This window comes from Carlito syrichta, unplaced genomic scaffold (assembly GCF_000164805.1).
Source record: "Carlito syrichta isolate Samal-C Ts95f unplaced genomic scaffold, Tarsius_syrichta-2.0.1 Scaffold111613, whole genome shotgun sequence".
Lineage (NCBI taxonomy): Eukaryota > Metazoa > Chordata > Mammalia > Primates > Tarsiidae > Carlito > Carlito syrichta.
The window spans coordinates 38705-62673 of record NW_007055709.1 but is presented as its reverse complement, the minus strand read 5'-3'; the positions used below and the strand labels follow the sequence as shown (position 1 = coordinate 62673).

The following is a 23969-nucleotide window of genomic DNA, read 5'->3' as shown; positions in this document are numbered from 1 at the left end:
AGAGCAGGCCGGGCAGTGCGGCCCTTTGAGCTGCCGCCCCGTGCCTGGTCCCCTCGCCCCCAGCTCTCAGGCGCCAGGCCCAGTCGGGGAGGAAGCCAGTGGGTCGTCCTGTCGCGCCCTTCCCAGCAATCGCCATCCCGGCACCTCTTGCAGCTGAGAGGCAGGAGGCCACGCCGTCCTGGGGAAGTCTGCAGGGCGGGAGGGTGCGGACGGTGCCCGGGGAAGCCTCTGGGTGCCGACAGGAAGCCAGGACGAGGCCCCTTTTGCTGCCACCACCCAGCCCTGGAGGGGCTCAGGGCTTTGCCTGGGAAACGGAGCCCACCCCAGGCGGCCGACTTCCAGCTCCACACTCATCTCCCTGGTTCGTCGGCAGGCTGGCTCGGTGCCCACCAGGCGCGCGGCCTGGGCTGGGCGCCGGGGCCCCTGCTGGCCTGGACCCGCGCTCAGCCCTGCAGGGGCCCGCAGAGAGGAGAGGAGATGCAGGAGAAGGACGTCCCTCCTGTGCGGGAAGGGCCATGGAGAGGAGGTGGGGGACGGGGAAGGCGCCACGGTGGGCCTGAGGACACAGATGTGGACGAAGGGCCCGGGCAAAAGCGCAGAGTCAAGAAGGGCTCTGTGAGCAGGAACTGGAATAGGGAGCTCACAGCCCCCAGGAGGAGCGCAGACGGGGAAGCAACGAGGCGTTGCAGCTCGGATCTTCAGGGGAGAGAGTGTCAGGCCGGGTCGCGGAAGCCTCCCCTGGTGGTGGCAGGGTCAGAGGGTCATGCTGGGCCCAAGAGGGACCGTGGAGAGGGGATGGGCCCAGTCGCACACGTGCCGTCATGCCAGGGCCTCTCGACAGCCTTCCCGGCAGAGAACTCACCTTCCCCCATTTTACAGACAAGAAACCGAGGCCCAGAGGCATGGGGTGCCTGAGACACCCCCGTGGAGGCACCTGAACATGGACCCCGCAGTCTGCCTCTAAGCCATCCCTCCAAGGCACTCTGTGGGAGATTCTGATTTGGTTTCCGATTACACAGATATCTGTGTTTAAAAAGCTTTATAAAACCAATGCATAAGCTGGGCTCGGTGGCTCAGCCTGTAATCCCACGCCTTGGGAGGCTGAGGTGAGTGGATTGCCTGAGCCCGCGGGTTCAAACCCGCCTGGGCAAGTTGGCGAGACCTCATCTCTACAATAAATCAAAAAATCAGCCGGGCGTGGTCGCGCATGCCTGTAATTCCGGCTCCTCGGAAGGCTGAGCGGAAGGATCGCCGGAGCCCGGCAGGTCGAGGCTGCGGGGGCCGGGAGCGGCCACTGCCCTCCAGTCTGGGTGACAGAGTGAGACTCCGACTCAAAAAACAAAAACAAAAACAAACCAATGCATAATAAAGACACAAAATACAGGCCTGTCATAAAAGCTTACAAACCCAGAAGACCACGAAGGGAGGGTGGGAGGCACCTCCCCTCAAGCCCCACCGGAGCCCACCAGCATCCATTGCGGATCCCTGCTGGGTCCCCTTGCCAAGGCAGCTCCTTGGTCAGGGGCTTCAGACAGGGGTTGCTTCCTGGATGCAGCACCCGCCCCGGAGGCCTGACTCCGTGGTGGGGGCAGGATGAGGGGCAGCTCACCTCCAGATCCACCGTCACCGGCTGGGACAGGACCGGGTCCTCGCCCACCTCATATAGGTGATGGAGCCGCAGCAGGACACGGCGGAGGTCAGCCTGGGCCTGCCCTCGCTGGCCTTTGGGGACACAAGGACAGTGGCCGTGAGGACCGCCCCGGCCAATCCTGACGTCCCCAGTCGACACTGGGTGCTTCACACACTTGACTCCGTTTCATAGCCTCCACTTCCCCATGAGACAGGGGGCACAGCCCCCCTCGTGGCAGACAAGGCTCAGAGAGGCGCAGTCACCTGCCCTGGGCCACACAGTCGGTGCACAGCAGAGGGAAGAGTCCAGGTTCAGCTGACTCTACGGCCTCTCATGACGACCCCAGATTCTGCAACGTCTTGGGCCTCAGCCACTGTTGTGGGCCTCATCGGGCCTGTCCTCACATACTCCAGTCTCCTTCCCCGTCCCCTTTGAAGTCGGGGGTGGTGGTGCGGCTGCCACAGCCAATGCCAAGTGAGCAGAAGTGTGGCGGTATTCTGGCAGAAGCTTTCCTGCCTTGGTAGTGGAGGAAGCGTGGGTTGCAACCCATCCTCTATCAGCAGGGCCTTAGGCCACAGTGAAAAAGGCCTTCTTGACCCCCACTGGACACACAGCATGAAGGTGAAATGAGTCTATACTGTGTTAAAACACTGAGCTTATGGGGCTCTTTGTCACTGCAGCATAACCCCGTTGCCCTGACTGATACAAGTCTCACCTGCCATGTGAGGTCCATGATCTCCTGAACTACCCCTGACCTTCCTGCACAGAAAATTCATTGTTACTGCTCCCATCAGACGGATGGGAAGGTCAAGGCTCAGAGGAAGTCACTGAGTTCAAGGTCCTGGAACGAGGACCTAGTTGATATCGTCGGTGTTTCCCGAACACCAGCTCACAGAACCCCAGCTCTGCAGCCAGGCTGCAACGCCTCTGATGGAATCAAACTACCTGGGGGCTAGAACTGAGACATCGGTGTTTATTTGTTTGAGACAGGGCCCTGCTGTGTTGCCCAGGGTGCAGGACAATCATCGCTCACTGTAGCCTCGACTTGCCGGGCTCAAGTGATCCTCCTGCCTCAGCCTCCCAAGTAGCTGGGACCACAGGTGCACCCCCCCCCATGCCTGACTAACTTTTTAATTTCAATATTTTGTATAGACGAGGTCTTGCTACGTTGCTCAGGCTGGTCTTGAACTCCTGGCCTCAAGCGATCCTCCCGCCTTGGCGTCCCAAAGGGCTGAGATGACTGGTGTGAGCCGCCATGGCTAGTCTATTTTTTCAGAGCTCGTGCCAGGACTGTGAGGCTGCTGGTTTTCAGACTGGCACAGAAGAACAGCTGCCCAGGACCACAAAAGCTAAGAGGTTTGCAAAATCTCCTCTGTGTGCTCCTAGGCAGTGGTGGAAGACCCGAGAGCCAGCAGCAGCGAGGGCCTCTGGTCTTGTGCTCCACTGTGGGATGAGGAGGGGTCATCCTTCCCAAGGGGTGGCGAGCCACCCTGGAAGCAGGCGCTGACAACCCCTCCCTTGCCCTCTGCTCAGCCTCCAGGGAGGAGGGACTTCCTCGCCAGGGGTCTGGGAGGCATGTCTGGCTCAGCTCCTTTCTCTTTCCACTTCCTCTTCGGAGTGAGCTGCCAGCCCACACGCACAGGTTGGAAGGGAAAGCTCTGCGGGCAGGGGAGGACTGCCCTGCCCTGTGCCTTCCAGGGGGAGCCGGGAGCCCCGAGGGCCCGTGCTGGAAGGCCAGCTTGGCTGCAGGAACAAGCCAGTCTCCAAGACCAGTTTTCTCAGGGCTGGGGTGTTGCTTGGCCTGTTCTGGCTGATCCCCTTGTGTCTAGCTTCTGCACTGGCTCAGAACTGGGGGGTTAACACCCTAAGTTCAAGCCGGGCTCAGTGGCTCAGCCTGTAACTCCAGCGCTTTGGGAGCCCGCGGGTTTGAGACCTCACCTCTACAATAAATCAAAAATCAGCTGGGCGTGGTAGCATGCTCCTGTAGTTCCAGCTACTCGGAAGGCTGAGGCGGAGGGACTGCTGGAGCCCAGCAGGTCGAGGCTGCAGTGGCCGGGACTGGCCACTGCACTCCAGTCTGAGTGACAGAGTGAGACTCCAACTCAAACAAAACAGAAAAGCACCCTAAGTTCTTTCTTCCCTCCTTATTCTTAGCTCTGCGGTCTCTGACTGAGCCTCATGCCTGACCCTGACACATGAGGATAACCCAGGCACAGTCACTCCAGCTGCCCACGGTGCAAAGGGACAGATATGGTGCAGCTGGGGCTTTAGCAACAACCAAGTCAGCTCCTGGCAGGTGTCACCTCCTTAGGAAGCCCTCCCAGATGTCCTGCAGGGGGTTCCCCTCAGCACTGTCCGGTGACTTGGCTGCTTCCCCTTCCAGGGGGCGAGCTCAGACAGACCAGGAACCTTGTGTGCCTCGGTCACTGCTCTCCCCCAGAGACTGCCCCAAGAAACGCTGGCGAATGGACGAATGGAGGTTCCCAGCAGTCAGGCTGCCTGCGCTCAGAGGGCAGGTGGGAAGTCAGGTGCTGGGGGCTCCAGGTGGTCTCCCTGGAGGAAGAGGGACCAGAGGGCAACCCTGAGGAGGGGAGAAGAGAGCAGAGGGTGGGGGCTGGGAGGGATTCCTTCAGAGAACGGGCTGGGGCCCAGGCCACTGTGTCCCCGGCTCTCTGAGTGACTCTGGTCACTCACTGACTCTGCGGGCCCGCTCTCCCCGTCTGCAGACGAGGGACCAGGTGACCTTGCAGCACATGACGACTCAAAGGCGCGCCCCCGTGTCTGGTGTGGGCTTGGGGCCTCCCAACACCTGCCTCACCTTTCTGGAGGTTCTGCACGTGTTCGGTGTGGCTGGAGCTGTAGTTCCAGCCAGGGATGCTCAGCACCTGTAGGTGGAGATTCGGGGGCAGCGTCACGGCCTCTGGCTGCCGCGGTCCTGGGGGCTTCAGGGCAGACCCTGCGAGGCAGATGGACAGATCCAGGCGTTGAGGGGCCCAGCTCCTCCTCCTGGCACTTGGCTCTCTGCGTCCGGTGCCCCGCCCCGCCCAGCCTGCCTCTCAGCCATCCCCTTGGGAGCCGACACTGCCCCAGCCCGAAGCATCTGGGCCCCAGGGCCCGGGTCCTTCCACCCGAACGTCTGTCCTCTGGGGCAGCAACTGACAGCTGAGACCACAGCACTTGAGAGCCAGAAGGACCTTCTCTTCCGCTCTCCGCACTCTGGCCATTTCAACTCAGAGACGAGGAGAAGAAGGCCCAGAGAGGGGACACCGCGTGTTCAGGATCACACAGCGAGTCCACGACACACAGCCCCGTTTTCTGCGTGCGATCTGGGAAGCCAGCCCTCCCTGGCTTCGTCAGCACCTGGTCTCCCTGCTCAGAAGGCACACAGGCCCCCCTTCTTCCAGCTCTGGACTTTAAACGGCAGCTACTGTCTTCTCACAATATCCCAGGCCACACGGATGGGTCCAGGCCTGGGCCACCTGACACCAGCTGGACCAATCAGAATCCTTCCCTGGGACTTTTGCCCTCGAGACTGGAAAGCCTGAGTCTCAGTTCCTTGTAGGTGGGGAGACGGAGCTGTCCTTGGAGAGCACCCCCAGAGCTGCTCACAGCTACATCCCAGGCAGGGAGAGGACCGTCTGCAGACAGAGCACAGATGAAAGGTGGAGACGGACAGCCTTTGCGAGGGTTCCAGTGCCTGAGGCCCGACGGCGCCCCCCTCTCCCTCGGCCGTGAGGGCCTCACGATGCACCCTCCTCGGGCCCGGCTAGTTCCAGTTGGGCTTCTTTCACCCGCCATCCATGGAGACCAGAGTGGGGCCAGGTGACAAGGAGCTGCCAGTGACCACGGGGCTTTCTTAGGCAAAATCACCCTCTGCAGGGAAGGCCCCAGCTGCCAGGAAGGAGCCACAGACAGATCTGGGAGCAGACCCTGCCCTCGCAAGGCCACTTGGATTCCCTCTCCGAAGCATGGGAACTGGAGGTGGCCGGGGTGGGCAGCTCAGTGGCAGAACGGGGAGACATGGTGGTGAATGTCGTCTCCCAAGATGCCCAGAGCTGCCCTTGCCCCGGCCTGCCCAGGCCTCCTGTCCAGGTCTGCCTTACAGGCCTGGACTGCCCCTTCAGTTTCTGTTACTTCCAAACAAAGAGGCTTAGTTGACAGCCCTGAACCCGATCCCTGGTCCCTTCCTGGCTGGTGGTCTCACTCACATTCCTCCAAACCCACAAGGCACCAGGCCCTCTCGACAGACGGCTCCCTCCCCCGACTGAAGCCTGGATCTATCTGAGCTCCTGGAGGACAGCATGTGGCATACTGCAGGCGCTCAGTAAATGCTTGTTGCGTGAGTGACAGCTCACCGGCTTGCAGATGCCCTGGCAAGGTTCTACCTCTGAAACCGAAGCAGGGAGAACCTCAAACGCACATTCTAATCAAAACCTCCAAGGTGAGTAGAGAAAGAGAAGAGTTCAAAGATTAGTGAAAATGGTACTGAGTTGTATCTTGGTCTTGACTTTAAAGGCCACTCTAAGCCGGGCTCGGTGGTTCAGCCTGTAATCCCGTGCCTTTGGGAGGCTGAGGTGAGTGGATTGCCTGAGCCCACGGGTTCGAGACCCACCTGGGCAACTTGGCGAGACCTCATCTCTACAATAAATCAAAAAATTAGCCAGGTGTGGTAGTGCGCGTCTGTAGTTCCGGCTACTTGGAAGGCTGAGGCGGAAGGATCGCCGGAGCCCAGCAGATCGAGGCTGAGGTGGCCAGGAGCAGGCAACAGAGTGAGACTCCAACTGAAAAAAACCCAAAAAACAAAAACAAACAAAACCCCCCCCAAAAACCCAACCAACTACATGATTGTTAATTTATAGAAACCTCAGTGGAGGCAAACCATCCTCATAAACCTTGCAGATTAGACTATGGGCTAGAATGCCCTCACCTGGTGACAACATACCCAGGTGCACACAGAACTAGTCCTTTAAGCACTGAGCCTCCAGGCCTGAGTAATATGATGACCGTAATCTCGTACCAAGAAAGCAAGAGATATATCAGGGAAGAACATGGGGGAGAAGATGCAGGGGAGAGGCCTAGGGCGGAGTGGGTAAGTCCCAGCTCTGTACCCACTGGCTGGATAAGCCTGAGCAAGCCACTCTTTGTCCTCAGTTTGCCCATCTATTGAGTGAGGAGCTTGGCCTGGAGGTCCCTGAGGTCCCTTTTCGCCTTACAGCGGCCCAGATTCCTGAGGGCACAACCCCCCGCAGTGCCCACCCTGGCCCGGCTGACGTGTACCAGGGCAGTCATGAGATGCATTCTGCGAGGGCGCCCTTTACTGGTCAGCTCACCGAACAGCACCACGGGCCGGTGCTGCAGTGCCAGCCCGCTCCTCTGGCGCAGGGCGGCCATGACCGGCCGGGGACCCAGCAGAAGCCAGAGCACCGGGTGGACAACCGAGGTGTCGTTGAGAGTGAGGTTGTAGCCCAGGTCCCAGTCGACGTTATTCCACAGCCGCCGGTGCAGCATGATCTGCAGGAAAGAGTTGCCGGAGGGGCCCGGGTCACTCCCGGGCCTGCTGCGGGGGCACGTGGGCTGCGGCGGGACGCCCCGAGCCTCCTACCTCCACCTGCCCGTTTCCTTGGCTGGAGACGCCGTGTGCCCGCTCGGACAGCAGCACCAGACTGCTCCCGCCGTCCTCGATGAAGGCTGACTGGACCATGGGGTAGTAATTCTGCAGCCATAAACATCCCCGAGTGGAGGGTCAGGCGGGGGCAGAGGCAGCCTCGTGGTCAGGTCACCCTCTGACCGCCCCCGCGAGCCCTCCCCCCGGTGCAGCCACCGCCGCGGGGGGCCGGGGCCCTGACTTTGGGGACCCACGGACGGGGGTTCAGACCCCACCCTGTGGCTTCCTCGCCACAGGACCCCACGGACATGAGCCCAGGCCCCAGCCCAGCACTTAACGTACGCCATCTCCTTCAACCTCAGAACAGCCCTTTGCCAAAGGGGTCATGTGACAGAAGAGGAAACTGAGGCACAAACCAAGGTCTCTCGGATGTGGTGGTGCCGGAATTCAGACACAAGTCTAATCCAGAGCCTGTGCTCTCAGCCCTTGAAAGGGCAGACAGGTGGGCAAGGGGTCTTTATTTACTTTTTGGAGTGGAGTCTCATTCTGTCGCCCAGGCTGGAGTGCAGTGGCGCGCATGCTCACGGCCACCCCAGTGTTGACCCACTGGACTCCGGCGATCCTTCCGCCTCAGCCTTACAAGTAGCCAGGACTACAGGTGTGCACTACCACGCCTGGCTAATGTTTTTTTTTTTTCTTTGAGTTGGAGTCTCACTGTCACCCAGACTGGAGTGCAGTGGCCGCTCCCGGCCACCGCAGCCTCGACCTGCCAGGCTCCGGTGATCCTTCCGCCTCAGCCTTCAAGTAGCCAAAGTTACAGGCATGCGTTACCACACCCGGCTGATTTTTTGATTTTATTGTAGAGATGAGGTCTCGCTGCCCAGGCAGGTCTCGGCGCCGCGGGCTCAGGCCATCCACTCCCCTCAGCCTCCCAAAGGCGCAGGATGACAGGCTGAGCCACCGAGCCCGGCCTGATTTTTGATTTATGGTAGAGACGCGGTCTCGCCAAGTTGCCCGGGCTGGTCTCGAACCCGTGGGCTCAGGCAATCCACCCTCCTTGGCCTCCCAAAGTGCCAGGATTACAGGCTGGGCCACCAAGCCTGGCCGGCAAGGGGTCTTTAAAAGAATTCTCGTCTGGGCATGGTGGCTCATATATATCTGTCATCCCATCACCTTGGGAGGCTGAGGGGAGTGGATCGGTTGAGGGTGGGAGTTCCAGGCTGCAGTGAGCGATGATCACACTGCTACCCTCCAATCTGGGCTACGGAGTGAGACCCTGTCTCGAAAAAAGACTTCTCTCCAGAGGCCTCTGCTACTACAAGCTGCTGCTTAGAGGGGTCGGCAAAGGCGCCGTGAGGGTGGACAAGCGCCGTGAGGGCGCGCCGCGTACGCGTCCCAGGGCATACCCGAGCGATGCTGTTGTTTGCGTAGGCCAGGTGGGGCCTCCGCTGCATCTGGTAGCCGTTGTTGTCTGAGTAGATGACCTGCTGGCTGTCCAGGCCGGTGCTGGTCCTCAGGACAGCCTCGCGGTTCAGCTCCAGGGGGCCCACTCGGTACTCCTGCTCGATCCGCTGGCACAGCAGCTGCCCGTCGTGGCCTTGTGGCACATGCGCGAGCCGGGAGTAGATGGCGAATGCGTGGTCCTGGGCCGTCATATTCCTGGGCGAGAAGAAGGATCGGTAAATACAGATCTGGGACCCTCCTGGGTGCTTCCTCCCTTCCTGCAGGCACTGCAAGGCAGGCGTGGACAGGGAGCCTTCTTGGGCCATGCCACGTGGCGACTGGCAGCCTCCCCCCGGACAGTGGGCAGCAGAGTGGAGAAGCCTGGTTCCTGACACTGCGGGCTGGCTGGGCCAGGCCTGGATGGAAGGAAAGGAACACGCCTCTTGTGAGTCACAGACTCTGTGGGCCTCTGTCGCAGCTCTGGCCAGCAGGACACAGCACAGGCAAACGTGGCCAGCACGTGCGGACACGAGAGCAAACAGGCCCTTCGTCAGGCTTTCATGGAACCCCACTGTGTGCCAACCACAGGCCCAGGAGCGGGGGGCTCCAGAGCAAACACGGACCCTCCTCCGCTCACCCACTGCCCGTGTGGGCCGCCTGCACACCCGCCGAGAGCCAGGCTGTCGGGGTCACCTGTAGAAGAACTGCCGGATCTCCGTCACGAGCCTCCCAGCCACGACCTCCATTCCCACGGCCTCCCACGTGGGCACTGCAGCGGCACTGGGTGTAAACATGTAGTTATCGGAGACGGGGCCCTGTTTCACATCGCCGTTGACGTGGTACTCCAGAAACTCCTGGGTCACGTGGACCGACCGGTTACCCTGTCTGCAGAGGTGAGACAGTGGATGTCATTTTCGTCACGGATGTGTCGCATGGATGTTACGCTCGAGGTCTGGAGCCAGGCTAGCAAGCACCTCTCTTCAGACGCCAGCGGTGAGCCAGGGTAAAGGAGCAACCCCGAGCTGCCTGACTAGTGATCATGGGGCCGCACGACCAGGCCCAGCCACGAGCCCCTGAGACCCACCCAGAGCCCACGGGGCGATCAAAATGTGGCCGATCAAAATGTGGCCGAGGCAGACCTCAGGCAACGAGAGGTTTGTTTTGCCAAGATTAAGGACACGCCTCGAGGCAAAAGAGACATGGTCCCTGCAGAATCTTGGACCAGTGCTTTCTCCAAAGGGGGGTTCGAGGTCTTCAGTATTTGAAGGGCAGGAGGGGACGGAGGAAGGAAAAAAAAGGAGGAGGATGGCCAAGCTTGGTGGCTCAGCCTGTCATCCCAGCACTTTGGGAGGCCGAGGTGAGAGGATTGCCTGAACCCGCGGGTTCGAGACCCGCCCGGGCAACTTGGTGAGAGCTCGTCTCTACAATAAATCAAAAATTAGCTGGGCGTGGTAGCGTGCGCCTGTTGTTCCAGCTCCTTGGACGGCTGAGGCGGAAGGATCGTCGGAGCCCAGCAGGTCAAGGCTTCGGTGGCCAGAGCCGGCACTGCACTCCAGTCTGGGCGACGGAGTGAGACTCCAACTCATAAAAAAAGTAAGGAGGATAGGCAGGGAGGCAAGTGATTACATGCTTGTGAGGTTTGGTGAATCTACATTTTATATGTGAGAAGTTGGTAGAGGAAAACCAATCATGCATTAATCTCGTATTCAGTAAATCTACATTTTACATAAGATAAAGCAAGCGTGTGAAATTACAGCCATCTGTTTGGGAACAAAAGGAAGACAGCTTATTTATAATCTTTTTTTTTTTTTTTTTTAACGGAGTGGGGGTCTCACTATATTGCCCAGACAGGTCTCGAACTCCTGGCTTTAAGCAGTCTTCCCACCCCAGCCTCCCAAAGTCCTGGGATTATAAGCATGAGCTACCATGTCCAGGCAAGAAGGCAATTTGTGTGTGTGTGTGTGTGTGTGTGTGTGTGTGTGTGTGTGTGGTGTGTGTGTGTATGCGTGTGTGTGTGTGCGTGCGCGTGCTATGTATGACTCAGTTCCCAAGCTTAACTTTTTCTTTGGCATAGTGAGTTTGGGACCCAAGATTTTATTTTTCTTTCATAATTCCATCCTGTCCCAAAGCAGATCACAAGTGAGAGGGACAGAAGCCACGGAACAGGCACCAAGAGGAGTGAACAGAGGGTGTCCCCCAGAGGCAGTGCTGGCTCACCCAGGCACAGGAGTGGGTTTTTGTCACGCAGACCCAGGAGCTGTCCAGCAGGAAGCCAGCATGGACTGACCCTGGGTCACAGGCTGAGGCCTTCACTTACGCCACCTCCTGGAATCCTCCCAACCCTTGCAGGCAAGGACTGTGAACCTGCTTCACTCCCAGGGCACACCAGGCTGGGAGACGTGCCGTTGCCTGCCTGAGGTTGCCCCTCTGGGTGTGTGGGAGCCAGAACCCAACCTCAGCCCTGACTCAAGTCTGCGCTGCTCCCTTCCATCTGGATGCTGGGTTAGGACAGAAGAAAGGGGTTGGAGCCCTGTATACTTGCATTTCAATTGTGAGCATGCGTTTTGTGGCCCAAGCAATTGCCCAAGTGATGCATTTGTACCCGAGTGTGGCCTTGCCCTGGGCAGACAGTGAAGGCGTGGCAGTCCCTGCACCTGCCTTGAGAATCTTCGGGGGACTGTGATCCGGTGGGGAAGAAAGTGGTGAGGAAGGCTCACCTAGGAGGGCTCTGCCAAGTCCCTGCTGAAGCAGAGAAAAGAGAAAAGAGCCAGGCTCGGTGGCTCAGCCTGTCATCCCAGCACTCTGGGAGGCCGAGTTGAGTGGATTGCCCGAGCCCGCAGGTTCGAGACCCACCCGGGCAACTTGGCGAGACCTCGTCTCTACAATAAATAAAAAATTAACCGGGTGTGGTAGCACGCGCCTGTAGTTCCAGCTACTTGGAAGGCTGAAGCAGAAGGACGCCAGAGCCCAGCAGGTCAAGGCTGCGGTGGCCTGGAGCGTGTCCCTGCACTCCAATCTGGGCGACGGAGTGAGACTTCAACTCAAAAAAAAAAAAGAAAAGAAAAGAGAAAAGAATCGCATTCACCAGTCTGGTGCTGAAGGCCTTTCGCCTCTGGTCCAGATGCCCTGCCAGCGTTTCCCTCTGAAAACCTCCCCCAGGGCCAACACGCAAGGGAGAAGACAAGCCATAGAATGGGAGAAAGGACTTGCAAACCACAGGTCTACATAGGACACGTGCCCAGAACAGATAAAGGACTCTCTTGCCGGGAGTGGTGCGTCACGCCTATAATCCCAGCCCTTCAGGAGGCTAAGGTGAGAAGATCCCTGGAGGCCAGGAGTTTGAGACCAGCCTGGGTGACAGAGTGAGACCTCATCTATACAAAAAAATTTTAAAAAATTATCAGGGCATGGTGGTGCACACATGTAGTCTCAGCTATTTGGGAGGCTGAGGTAGAAGGTTCACCTGAGCCCAGAAGGTGGAGGCTGCAGTGAGTCGTGACTGTGCCATTGCACTCCAGCCTGGGCAACGGTGAGACTTGACTCAAAAAAACAAAACAAAGCTGGGCTTGGTGGCTCAGCCTGTAATCCTGTGCCTTTGGGAGGCTGAGGTGAGTGGATTGCCTGAGCCCGTGGGTTCGAGACCCGCCTGGGCAACTTGGCGAGCCCTCATCTCTACATAAATCAAAAAAAATTATCCGGGTGTGGTAGCGCGCACCTGTAGTTCCAGCTACTTGGAAGGCTGAGGCGGAAGGATTGCCGGAGCCCAGCAGGTCGAGGCTGCGGTGGCCGGGAGCGGCCACTGCACTCCAGTCTGGGCGACGGAGTGAGACTTCAACTCAAAAAAATAAATAAATAAATAAAAAATAAAAAGACAACAAAGTTTAAAAACCAGCAAAGGAACCGCATATACATTTCTCCAAAGAAAATATCCAAGTGGCCCGTAAGAACACGAAGAGACGCTTGACATCATTAGTTAGCAGGGAAATGCAAATCAACCCACCACGAGGTACCGCTGCACGCCCACGAGAGTGGCTATAATTGAAAAGACAGAAAATAACAAGCGTGGGTGAGGACGTGAGAAAATCGGAACCTTCACCCACTGCTGGTGAGAAGAGAAGATGGCACAGCCGCTTCGGAAGGCGTCTGGCAGTTCCTCGGACAGTTAACCAGAGCGTTAGCTTACAACCTGGCAATTCCACGTGTCCGTGTACACTTGAGAGAAATGAAAATGACGTCCACACAAGAACTGTACACGGACGTTCACAGCAGCACGACTGACAGTAGCTAACCAGTGGAAACAACCCAAATGTCCATTAGCTAAAGGATAGATGAACAAAATGTGGTCTATCCACGCAGTGGAATGGTCTTCAGCCATAAAGAGGAATAAAGGTAGCCGGGCGTGGTAGCACATGCCTGTAGTTCCAGCTACTTGGAAGGCTGAAGCGGAAGGATCACTGGAGCCCAGCAGGTTGAGGCTGCGGTGGCCGGGAGCGGACACTGCACTCCAGTCTGGGCGACAGAGTGAGACTCCAACTCAAAAAAAAAAAAAAAAAGAGGAATAAAGGACGAGGTGTGGTGGCTCACACCTATAATCCCAGCACTTTGGGAAGCCGAAGCAGGAGGATTGCTTGAGCCCAGGAGTTCGAGACCAGCCTGGGCAATATGGCACGACCTCATCTCTACAAACAATCAAAAAATTAGCTGGGTGTGGTGATGCAGATGAGTCCCTGCCACTCTGAAGGCTGAGGCGGAAGGATCGCCTGAGCCCAGGAGGTAGAGGCTGTGGCGAGCCAGGACTGTGCCGTTGCACTCCAGCCTGGGTGACAGAGTGAGACCCCAACTCGGAAAAAAAAAAAGTAGGAGTAGAGTCCTGATCCTTGCTACAACATGGGTGAACTTTGAAAACATGATGCCGGGGTGGGGGAGGGCACAGCTCATCAACACGGGCACCTGCATAATGAACATTTGTATACCTCACCCTGAACACCCCACATATTTAAAACAAAAAGTTAAGGTTGGGCGCAGAGGTTCACGCCTATCATCCCAGCATTTGGGGAGGTTGAGGCGAGAGGATTGCCTGAGCCCGCAAGTTCGAGTTCGGCCCGGGCAACTTGGCGAGACCTCCTCTCTACACTAAATCAAAAATGAAATAAAAAGTTAAAAAAAAAAAGAAAACACGATGCTAAGTTCAAGAAGCAGACATGAAAGGTCACATTGTAAGTTTTCATTGATGTAAAATGTCCAGAACAGGCCGATCCAAACGGCAGGTGATTGATTAGGATTGCAGGGGCCATGGGAAGGGAGATGGAGTGACCGCTAGACAGCATGAAGGTTCTTTCTGGAATAACGGAAATGTTCTACAACTGATGGTGGTGATGGCTGCACAGCTCTGAAAATGCGAAAAACCTCTGAACTGCACCTTCAGGTGGGTGAGCACGTGGTACATGAACTCTACCTCAATAAAGCTGTTCCATACGGGAAACAAGAACCCCCCTCAGCCATAGTGTCCTGGGCTGGTGTCTGGGCACCGTGGCGCTCCAGGCTGGTGTCCAACCCCTGCTGCCCCCTCTGTGGACAGCAGAGAGGACTGCTGACCTTCCAGGAAAGGCCTCCCTGCAGGTGCCCCACCCAGGCCTCTGTTCCTGCCCCACCCAGGCCTCTGCTCCTTTCCCACCCAGGCCTCTGCTCCTTCCCACGCAACAACCGTCACCAGGCCTCTGCCTTTGGAGTTCCTTCAAGGCCTGTGGCCTGGCTGCAGGTGGCCCCTGCTCTGAGTTCCAATGGCTCCTCCTCTCTCTGCCCACGTGGCCAGCGCCGGCTGGCAGGGCTCACCCCTAGTGGGGTCCTGGGGAGCCTTGTGGGAAACACCCCGACCTTGCTGGAATTCGGAAGGAAGCGACGGGCCGGGCACAGGGCAGGCCGGCAGGAGACCCGGCACCGGACACGCCACGGGTGGGCTGGCTTAGGTGCGTGGCACCCATGGGGTGGCGGAGGGGGCCGCAAGCTGGGGCTGGCCCCATCAGCATGGGGGCTGGGCCCGAGCAGGGAAGGAGCAATGTGCAGACTCTGCCATTCCTGGCTGGTCAGGCCCGGGCCCCACAGCCCCGCTTCATTTCCGCTGCTCCCTGGCCCCCATGCCAGGTGCTGCAGCCCCACACCGGCCCTGCTCTCAGCAGAATGGCGAGGACAGGCCCGTCGGGCCCTGTTTGGAGAAAAGTCCCAGAGCTCTGCAGGCCGAGCGCCGCTGACAGGACTTGGGGCTGAGCTCCACGCACACTCACCTCAGCTCCAGTCCCCCTTCCCCTCCTTTTCCTCCTGTCTCCTCTCCCCGCTTCCTGTGCCCTTGCTTTCTGCCACCAACTCCTCTTGGCTAATCGGGAGACCAAGCAGGCGCCTGGCAGGGGCGGTTGGGGTTGGTGACACAGCCTGGGTGTGGCCTGAGGGAGAACAGGCCTCAAACCCGCAGGGAGGCCTTTCCTGGAAGGTCAGCAGCCCTCTCTGCATCCACAGATAACTGCAGGATAAAGATATGAATGAATGAATGGACGGGAGGGTAGGTGGGTAAGCGGATGGGCAGATGGGTGCATGGATGGAAGGATGGGTGGGTGGATGAGTGGGTGGGTGAGTGTAGACAGGAGGGCTGGTGGGTAGACAGGTGGGTAGTGGATGGTGAGAAAGCGTAAGAAGGCCTTTCCTACACTGACCTAGGCTCACACTCCTAGAATTAAGGATCATGCCAGCAGGAAGGGACGTTTCCCCCTCTGGTCCTTCCCCCAGCCAGGTGAGCAAACGCAGCCCCCAGGCAGGGGCCTGACACGCCTGGGGCCCAGCATGCCTCCACCTCAGAGCCAGCAGCAGCTGCATCTCACCTCTCCCAGACACTGTGCATCAGGTTGGTGTCCTCGTCAAGCAGCACGGTGTAGCAGTCATTCGCCACAGGCATCAGGCGCCGGCCCCCGTGGCTGGTGCGTGTTTTCGGCCTGCGGCCAAACCGGAGCACGCGGGCGGCCATGGTGGCAGCTGGCTCCCAGGCGGCACCTGCAGTGGGCTTGATGCTGTAGTGCCGGTAGCTGAGGCCCGGGATTGTGGTCAGAATGTGCAGCTCATATGCAGACGGGGTCTGCGTGGAGTTCTGGATCTGCAAGGCCAGCAGGACAGGGCCAAGCTGTGGGCTTCAGGCTGGAAGACCTGCCCGTCTCCTTGGAAGCCCTGGTTTGCACACTTCCTGGGACGGGGTGCTCATTACCTCCCAGGGCAGTAGTGGCTTGCCATCTCTTGGACCGCTATGAGTCTTCTTCCTTGCCTGGGAGTGTCTCCCCAGCTTTGGCTTTGCCCTCTGGGACCCCCATAAAATAGATCCGTCCTGGGAGAAGCCTTCAGCGACCTGAAGATGGCTGCCTCTCGGGGCCCCCAAACTGTCTCTTACACAGGATGGACACCTCCGGCTCCTTCGGTCTCCTCTCATCAGCCAAAAGTGGGGACTCCCAAATCCTCTAACCTCTCTGGAGCCCACGAATACAGTTCCCCGTTAGATGCCTCCACCTGGATGTCCACAGCTGACCTCACCACGACCCCACTCCACCCCCCACCCCAAGCAATCCTCATCCCATGACAACCCTTCAAGTGCGCCCACCCCACACCCTCTGCTTCCTGCCACCTGGATTTCTTCATTCCACGGCCACCCCCACCCCACTCCCAGCCATCCCTGTCCTCACCAAGGCCAGCCCATGGATGGCCTCTGCCAGGACAACTGCCGCGCGTCCTCACTGGTGTGCCCCATCCACTCCTGTCCCCGCCAACCCATCCACCACAGCAGCCAGAGTGAGTTTTTTTTTTTTTTGAGTTGGAGTCTCACTCTGTCACCTGGACTGGAGTGCAGTGGCCGCTCCCGGCCACCACAGCCTCAACCTGCTGGGCTCTGGCAATCCTTCTGCCTCAGCCTTCCAAGTAGCTAGAGTTACAGGCATGTGCTACCACGCCTGGCTGATTTTTTGATTTATTGTAGAGATAAGGTCTCGCTGCCCAGGCGGGTCTCGAACCTGCGGGCTCAGGCAATCCACTCACCTCAGCCTCCCAAAGGCGCGGGATTACAGGCTGAACCAGAGGTCAGCTTTTTTTTTTTTTTTAAGATGGGTTTTCACTCTGTGGCCCAGGCCGGAGTGCAGTGGTGTGATCACAGCTCCCTGCAACCTCAAACTCCCGGACGCAAGCGATCCTCCTGTCTCAGCTTCCCATGGCCAGTTCATTTTTTATTTTTTATAGGGACAGGGTCTCACTATGTTGCTCAGGCTGGTCTCAAACTCCAGCCTCAAATGATCCTCCCACCTAGGTCTCCCCAACTGCTGGGATTGTGAACTGAGCCACTGGGCCTGGCCAGGAGTCCCTTCTTAAATTCATAACAAGCCTCTCTCCAATTCACCTAAATTTCTCCTGTTGAACTGGCTCCTGCTGGGGCCTAGATGACTTCAGGGTGGGGTCAGTCCCCAGAGGAACCAAGCCTGGGATTAGCAGGTTGGGACTTTCAGTCTGTCCCCCAGGCGTCCCTGTGGCTGTTCCTGAGTTGTGTCCTTTATACTAAAACTGTCAGTGACATGCTGAGCTTCCCTGAGGTTTGTGAGTCAGTTTTGTGAGTCGTTCTAGCGAACTATAAAACTTGAGCTGTGTCATGGAAACCCCAGCATTTGCAGGTAGCTGGACAGAAGTGTGGCAGCCTGGGAACCCCATTTGTGGCTGCTGTCTGCAGTGGGGGGTCTTGTGGGATGAGACCCTAACCTGTGGGGTCTGAGCTCTCTCCAGGTAGTTTGTTCAGAACTGAATTGAGTTTTTGGGCACCTGGTGGGTGTCAGAGAAGTGGAGAATTGGTCAGTGTTGGGGAAAAAAAAGCCCCTCTGCCTCTCTGAGCCTCAGGTTCCTCATCTGTAAAACAAAGTTGATAGGGCTTCCCTTGCAGGGTCGAAAGTGGCAATGTGCAGGAAGTGCCCAGCCCGGAGCAGGTGTCAGCAACAGAAAATGCGCCGCTGGCAGGATGTGTCCATACCTGTGAGGGTACTGGGTGGCCCGACTCGTCTGTGACACTGACGTTGGGGAAGCCCACAGTCAGGGTGACGATGGTGGTGACCGTCCAGGCCAGCGGGTTGTAGACTGAAGCAAAATAGCCTGCAGACACAGAGATCACGATTAACCTGCTGCCCCTTGACTCACTCAACACTCCTGCATGCCCCCAGGTACAAGGGAAACTGAGGCAGGCAAGACCCAGCCCCCCAGAGCACCCAGGGTAGCCAGGAAGGGGAGGCAGACGGGCAGACAGCACAGTCCACGTTCTGCTCGGTCCTCAAGGCAGGAGAGGCAGTAAGGGGACACTCGGTGTCCTGTGGACTGCTGAGGTTTCATTGGCTCCTCATGCGCCTCTGTCAGCCCACTTCACTGATGCGGGAACTGAGGTCTGAAAGGGTTTAGTCTTTTGTCCCCAGCATAGCCATCAGAAAGCAGTCAGACATTCTACTGCAGAACAAGCAGCAGCCTATCCCATCCCATCCCCCCTCTGCAAATCTCCCTGAGATGCAAGACCAGGACAACCCAGCCATTCATGGTTTAGCATAATAGTCTCCAGGAAACTTTTAGGGTCCTTGTCAAGGCTGAAGATCAAAGGTCACCCTTTGGCTGGCAAAAGTCGTAAAAGTAATAATACAACTACCCCACCTTTGGCCAAGGAATTAGGGAGTTGCAAATGTCTGAGTTTGTCATTTTCTTTTTTTTTTTTGAGTTGGAGTCTCACTCTGTCGCCCAGACTGGAGGGCAGTGGCCGCTCCCGGCCCCCGCAGCCTCGACCTGCTGGGCTCTGGCGATCCTTCCGCCTCAGCCTTCCGAGTAGCCGGAATTACAGGCGCGTGCTACCACACCCGGCTGATTTTTTGATTTATTGTAGAGATGAGGTCTCGCTACCCAGGTGGGTCTCGAACCCGCGGGCTCAGGCAACCCACTCACCCCAGTCTCCCAAAGGCGCAGGATGACAGGCTGAGCCCAGCTTGTCTGAGTTTGTGAATTGCAAATGTCTAACAAGTCTCTTGCAGGAATCCTTCCCTGCCCCCAGGGTTAACCTAATCAGCCCTTTGTGACCTGCATGACACAGATCCGCCAACCATGGCAGCAATCATGTGACTAACCCACCCATCTGCCTGCTGTCCATCACCTGCACTTGCCTGCCCCTTTGTGCCCACTGCCCAGCTAGACTCTGGTGTGCCCATGTGCTCTGAGCAATGGCTGTTGCCATGCTTCCTGGCTCTGGCCCTCTCCACCACCTTGGGGAGGTGAATCTTCTCTCTCCAACTTACTTACTTTTTTTTTTGAGTTGGAGTCTCACTCTCTGTCACCCAGACCGGAGTGCAGTGGCCGCTCCCGGCCACCGCAGCCTCGACCTGCTGGGCTCCGGTGATCCTTCCGCCTCAGCCTTCCGAGTAGCTGGAATTACAGGCACTTGCTACCACACCCCGCTGATTTTTGGATTTACTGTAGAGATGAGGTCTCGCCAAGTTGCCCAGGTGGGTCTTGAACCCACAGGCTCAAACAATCCACTCACCTCAGCCTCCGAAAGCATGGAATTACAGGTTGAGCCACCGAGCCTGGCTTCTAATTTACTTTTAAATAAACTTTTCTTTCTTTTTTTAGTTGGAGTCTCACTGTTGCCCAGACTGGAGTGCAGTGGCTGCTCCCGGCCACTGCCACTGCAGCCTCGACCTGCTGGGCTCCGGCGATCCTTCTGCCTCAGCCTTCCAAGTAGCTGGAACTACAGGCACACACTACCACGCCTGGCTAATTTTTCTGATTTATTGTGGCGATGAGGTCTCGCTGGCCCAGGCGGGTCTCGAACCCGCGGGCTCAGGCCATCCACTCACCTCAGCCTCCCAAAGGCGCGGGATTACAGGCTGAGCCACCGAGCCCGGCATAAACTTTTCTTTCTTGACCTTTTTGTGTGTCGCAGTTCTTTGCAACGACTCGGATCTCTGGGATACCGTTGCTGTGCCTCCCCTCGTTCCCTCACCCCTCCAGCACTCCACCCTCACCCTATCTGGACCCTAACAGGGTCCAGAGAAGTCGAGCCACCTGCCCAAGGTGATCCAGCTTCTAAAGTCTGGCTCCAAAGTTTTGAGTGCTGGGTACTGTGAACTACCAGAGAACTCTCTGGAGCCTAGAGGGTCAAGTCCCATTGCCTAGCCTGGCACTTGAGGTGCCTGCAATAGGAAGCCCCTGGCCTCTTTCTCTCCATCCCGACAGCCCATGTGCCGTGAGCTCTGGCCATGACTGATGGCTCCTGGATCCCTGAACACAGCACACGCTTCCAGCCTCCCTGCCTCTCTGGGCTGTTCCCCATGCCTGGGAAGCCTTTCCCGGCCTTCTCTACCCAGTCGCAGCTGGGGAGGCCTCCCCCGGGGGCTCATGGGCATGACCCGAGCGTCTCATCAGAACGACAGCTCAGGAACTGCCCTGCTGGCAGCGAAGTCAGACCCCAGGTGACAACTCTTTCTGCGACTGTCTCCCACCAGACTGGTGTCCCCAAGGGCTGGTCCCCGTGGGCCTTTGGAGGCCTCAGGCCGATGGGATGACACACAGACAGAGATAGGAGGGGAAGGGCAGGCGGGATGCCAGGGCAGGGAGCCGGTGTGGAGGGACATCAAGTGTGAGATGACCGGTGTGCAGGCCGAGGGTGGACCCGGGGGCCAATGTGCAGGAAAGCTGCCTGCGTGCGTAGGGAGACCAGCTCCTCCCTGTTCTTCCCAGATTTCCCGGTTTTGAAACCCCTCAGTACCAGCACGCGGGTATGATGGGTCACTCTACACATGTGAAAGCTCATAGAGAGGCCGGGCAACGGCTGCCCCGCTGACCTACAGGCCGGCGAGCTCGGCAGGGAGCGCCAGTAGCCAGGCCTGAGCTGGCCCTGAGGACACCCACACCCTTGCTGCAAGGCAGGGCTGCGCAGAGTTTGGGGTTCAATCCCTGCTCCTCTCCTTCCTATCCGTGGGAGCCAGGCTAGTACACAGCCTGAGTCCGTTTCCTCAGCTATAAATGAGGACACTCACAGTTCCTCTGTTGAAGGGATCTTGTGAGGCATGAAGTCCGACATGAAGGGTATTCAGAGCTTGGCAAACGCTCAGAACATGTCAGCAGTTACTTCTGGCTCTAACTGTAACATCATCAACCCTCCCTCATTTCGTGATGAGGAAATGGAGACTCCGTGGCCTGAAGACGCTGGCCCAGCTCTCACCGCGGGTCAAGGGGACAAGGGTGTGTACACGCAGTCTGAAGCTCAGGCCTCGTGCTCAGCCCTCCCCCAGCCCTCCCAGGCTTTCTTCTCAGACTCCCGAGGGGGCCTGGCTTACCTGAGCTGGTCCCCGGGGCTGTCTGCCGTGCCCCCGCCCCGGGCCCGGGCCTGCGCCCGTCCAGGATGATGGAGGCCATGAGCTTGCGCACGCCCAGCATCCCCGAGGCCAGGTGCTCCTCGTACATGTCTCGCACCTTGGGGGACTCCGTCCCGGTGATGGCGTCATGGTGCTGGACCTGCGGTTCCCCGGAGTCGAGGAAGAACGGGATCAGGACCTGACTCCGCGAGGCACCGACGTGTGCCTGGCACCTTCGAGGGGCTGGCCCCCGTGCCCCCACTAGGTGCCAGTGGAGAAGGGGGCAGCTCCCCACTTTACAGAAGAGGAAACGGAGGCTAAGAGAGGCTAACGAACTTGCCCTACTTTTCCTGGCCTTGTGGGAAACCCTCGCCCTCGTCCTCCATCTTGGGCAGACAAGAGATTTCCGGAAGGGATCCAGCTTCACCTCTGGGCCCCAACCTTCCCACAGGTGCAGTCAGTACATTCCAGGCACACCCTACAACGTGCCATCGACACTCCTCTGCACCAAGCTCGAGGCAGGACCTTCTCTTCACAGAAGGGGAGACTGAGGCTCCACGGGCCAAGCCGCTTGGCCAGCCCTGCTCTGACGAACTCTGACGTCAACCTGATTCTCCCCCAACACAATGACGAACCCTGCCAGCAATTCCCTTTAGGTCACTGTAAAAAGGTCCCGGCCGGCAGGGTGCTATTTTGGATGGGTGACGGAGGGCAGATTACAGGACTTTTCAGGCCTCAGTTTCCCCCTCGGGGTAATGGGGGATGAGTGGAGACGGAGGCACCATGCCCAGCGGGTTTTGCGTGTCATCACCTTTGAGCCCATTACACAGCCCACCATCCCCCTCCACTGCCTAGGGAGGACATTAGGGCTCAGAGAGACAGCCGAGCTGAGACGTGAACCCAGGCAGGACTGTCGGACACGAGCCCCAGCCCACTCTGTCCTTTATCCCTCTGGGTCAAATCCGCCACACAGCTGAATAAGGCCACCACCTGAACGCTGTCAGGCTGCGGTCTGGCCCTGGCCCCGCTCCGCCACGCACCGGCCTTTTGATCGAAGGGAGCCTCAGTTTCCCCTTCTGCAAAGTGGGGCCTCTAGTACCTCCCAGTGCTGGAGGCTTTGCTAGGACGGGGGAGACAGCACACAGCACAGGGGCGTCCAGTCCCGCTCCTGTACCCAAGAAGGTGACATTACCTCGGAGACCGCCCAGCGGAGCTGCTGGAGCTGCCACAATGCCCAGGTCGGGTCCAGAGACCCGCGTGGGACCGGCCACGTGTAGCGCGTGAACATGGACTCCCCGGCATACAGCAGGGCACTGGCTCGTCGCGCGAGCCCCTTGAGCGCGCTGCGGGATGTGTAGAAGCCCGTCCAGGCCTGGAACGGTTCTGGGAGGTGAGGACAGACAGTAAGCTGGAGACTTCCCGCCCCAGAGGGTCCGCTGAGCCCCAGCCTGGGAAGAGCGAGGGGCTGGGGCCCCAGAGGGGCAGCGCTGGCCTGGGCCACCCGGGGAGGCGGCCTGGTTGGGCAGTGACCTGAGAGGCTGTGGCGCCCAGTGCAGGGTCCCTTCCCCAGCCAGACCAAACACTGCCCAGAAAGCCCTGGACAGCGCCTAGGGCAGGGTGGGCACAGAAGGCCGGGCCGGATGGGCGGGGGTGGGGTCCTGAAGGGCTGAGACGGGAGACAAGCCCAGGGCACCCTGGGAAACCTGGAACAGCCATGCAAGCAGGGGGCGGGGCGCGGGAGACCCCGGAGAGGGAAGAGAGCGAGGGAGCCCAGGGGCGGCCCCAGCTGAGAGGGCCGAGCACGAGCGGCCTCCGTGCGTGACCCTGCGGGCCTGGGGAGGCTGGGGCCAGCCAGGCTTCTCGGCAGGGTCGCTCTGGTGGTGCGGGGGCTGGAGAGGAGGAGGTGGCTGGAGCTGAGGGACCCCGGGCAGCCACTGTGTTGGCCAAGACAAAGAGGGTGGGGATGGGACCAGGGCTCGGCCAGAGCTCCTCTCGGGGCATGGCTGTGTGCCTCAGAAGGCAGCTTCCTCTTGCTTCTGCCTTTCTGCATCTCAGGGGATGGGCTTTGCCTTGATCTCTCGATTCCTGGTTCTTCCCCCATCGGACCTGGCCAAGTCCCAGGGGTGGTCCCACGGCCAGGGGAAAGGCCCCAGACTTGGGGCCCTCTAGGTGGGGTCTGCGGTGGCTCTGTGGCCATGCTGGCGATGGCCAGCGGGGCCCTGGATTCCAAACCAGGCAGAGGGGACTCAAGACCTACACTGTAATCATGCCACACCCACCTGGACAGGCCATGCCCAACCCAATTTGGGGTATCCTCCCATGCCTCCCCAACTAGGTAGAGCCAGGTCTCGCCCACCTCACCGTTTAGCCATGACCACATCGATGCGTCCCCTCCCACCTCCTGTAGCCCCTGGACTTTAAGGAAGATCCCGAGAGCTGTGTAGCCCCACCCAGGCCCCACGGAGACAGAGATCAAAGCCCAGAGGACCAGGACGAACCCGGGACCCTGGTGAATCAGGGCAGCACCCAGGCCAGAATGAGCCCTGCTGCGGGACGGCCGTGGTGTCACTTTGGAAGGGAAGTACTATGGTTCAAACGTCCCCTCCAAAACTCACATTGACATCTAATTGCCACTGTGATAGTATTAAGAGGTGAGAGTGGGTCGGGCTCAGTGGCTCAGCCTATCATCCCAGCACGCTGGGAGGCCGAGGCGAATGGATTGCCTAAGCCTGCGGGTTAGAGACCTGCCTGGGAAACTTGGCGAGACCGCATCTCTACAATAAATAAAAAATTAGCCAGGCATGGCAGTGTGCACCTGTAGTTCTCGCTACTTGTAAGGCTGAGGTGGAAGGATCGCCAGAGCCCAGCAGATTGAGGCTGCGGTGGCCGGGAGTGGCCA

The 23969-nt window shown here is 58.7% G+C and overlaps 1 protein-coding gene across 1 annotated transcript in view; it reads right to left on the bottom strand.

Annotated features, from left to right (window-relative positions):
• MAN2B2 (mannosidase alpha class 2B member 2) overlaps window positions 1-23969 on the bottom strand; it is a 47590-nt gene that overhangs the window by 1638 nt on the left and 21983 nt on the right. The window contains exons 7-16 of the mRNA XM_021718473.1: window positions 22263-22453; window positions 21053-21230; window positions 17716-17834; window positions 15548-15816; window positions 9372-9563; window positions 8642-8894; window positions 7233-7343; window positions 6949-7141; window positions 4449-4586; window positions 1610-1722 (exon numbers count right to left, since the gene is read on the bottom strand). Of these exons, the coding sequence (XP_021574148.1) occupies window positions 1610-1722; window positions 4449-4586; window positions 6949-7141; window positions 7233-7343; window positions 8642-8894; window positions 9372-9563; window positions 15548-15816; window positions 17716-17834; window positions 21053-21230; window positions 22263-22453 (1757 nt within the window). The remainder of the gene's footprint in view (window positions 1-1609; window positions 1723-4448; window positions 4587-6948; window positions 7142-7232; window positions 7344-8641; window positions 8895-9371; window positions 9564-15547; window positions 15817-17715; window positions 17835-21052; window positions 21231-22262; window positions 22454-23969) is intronic.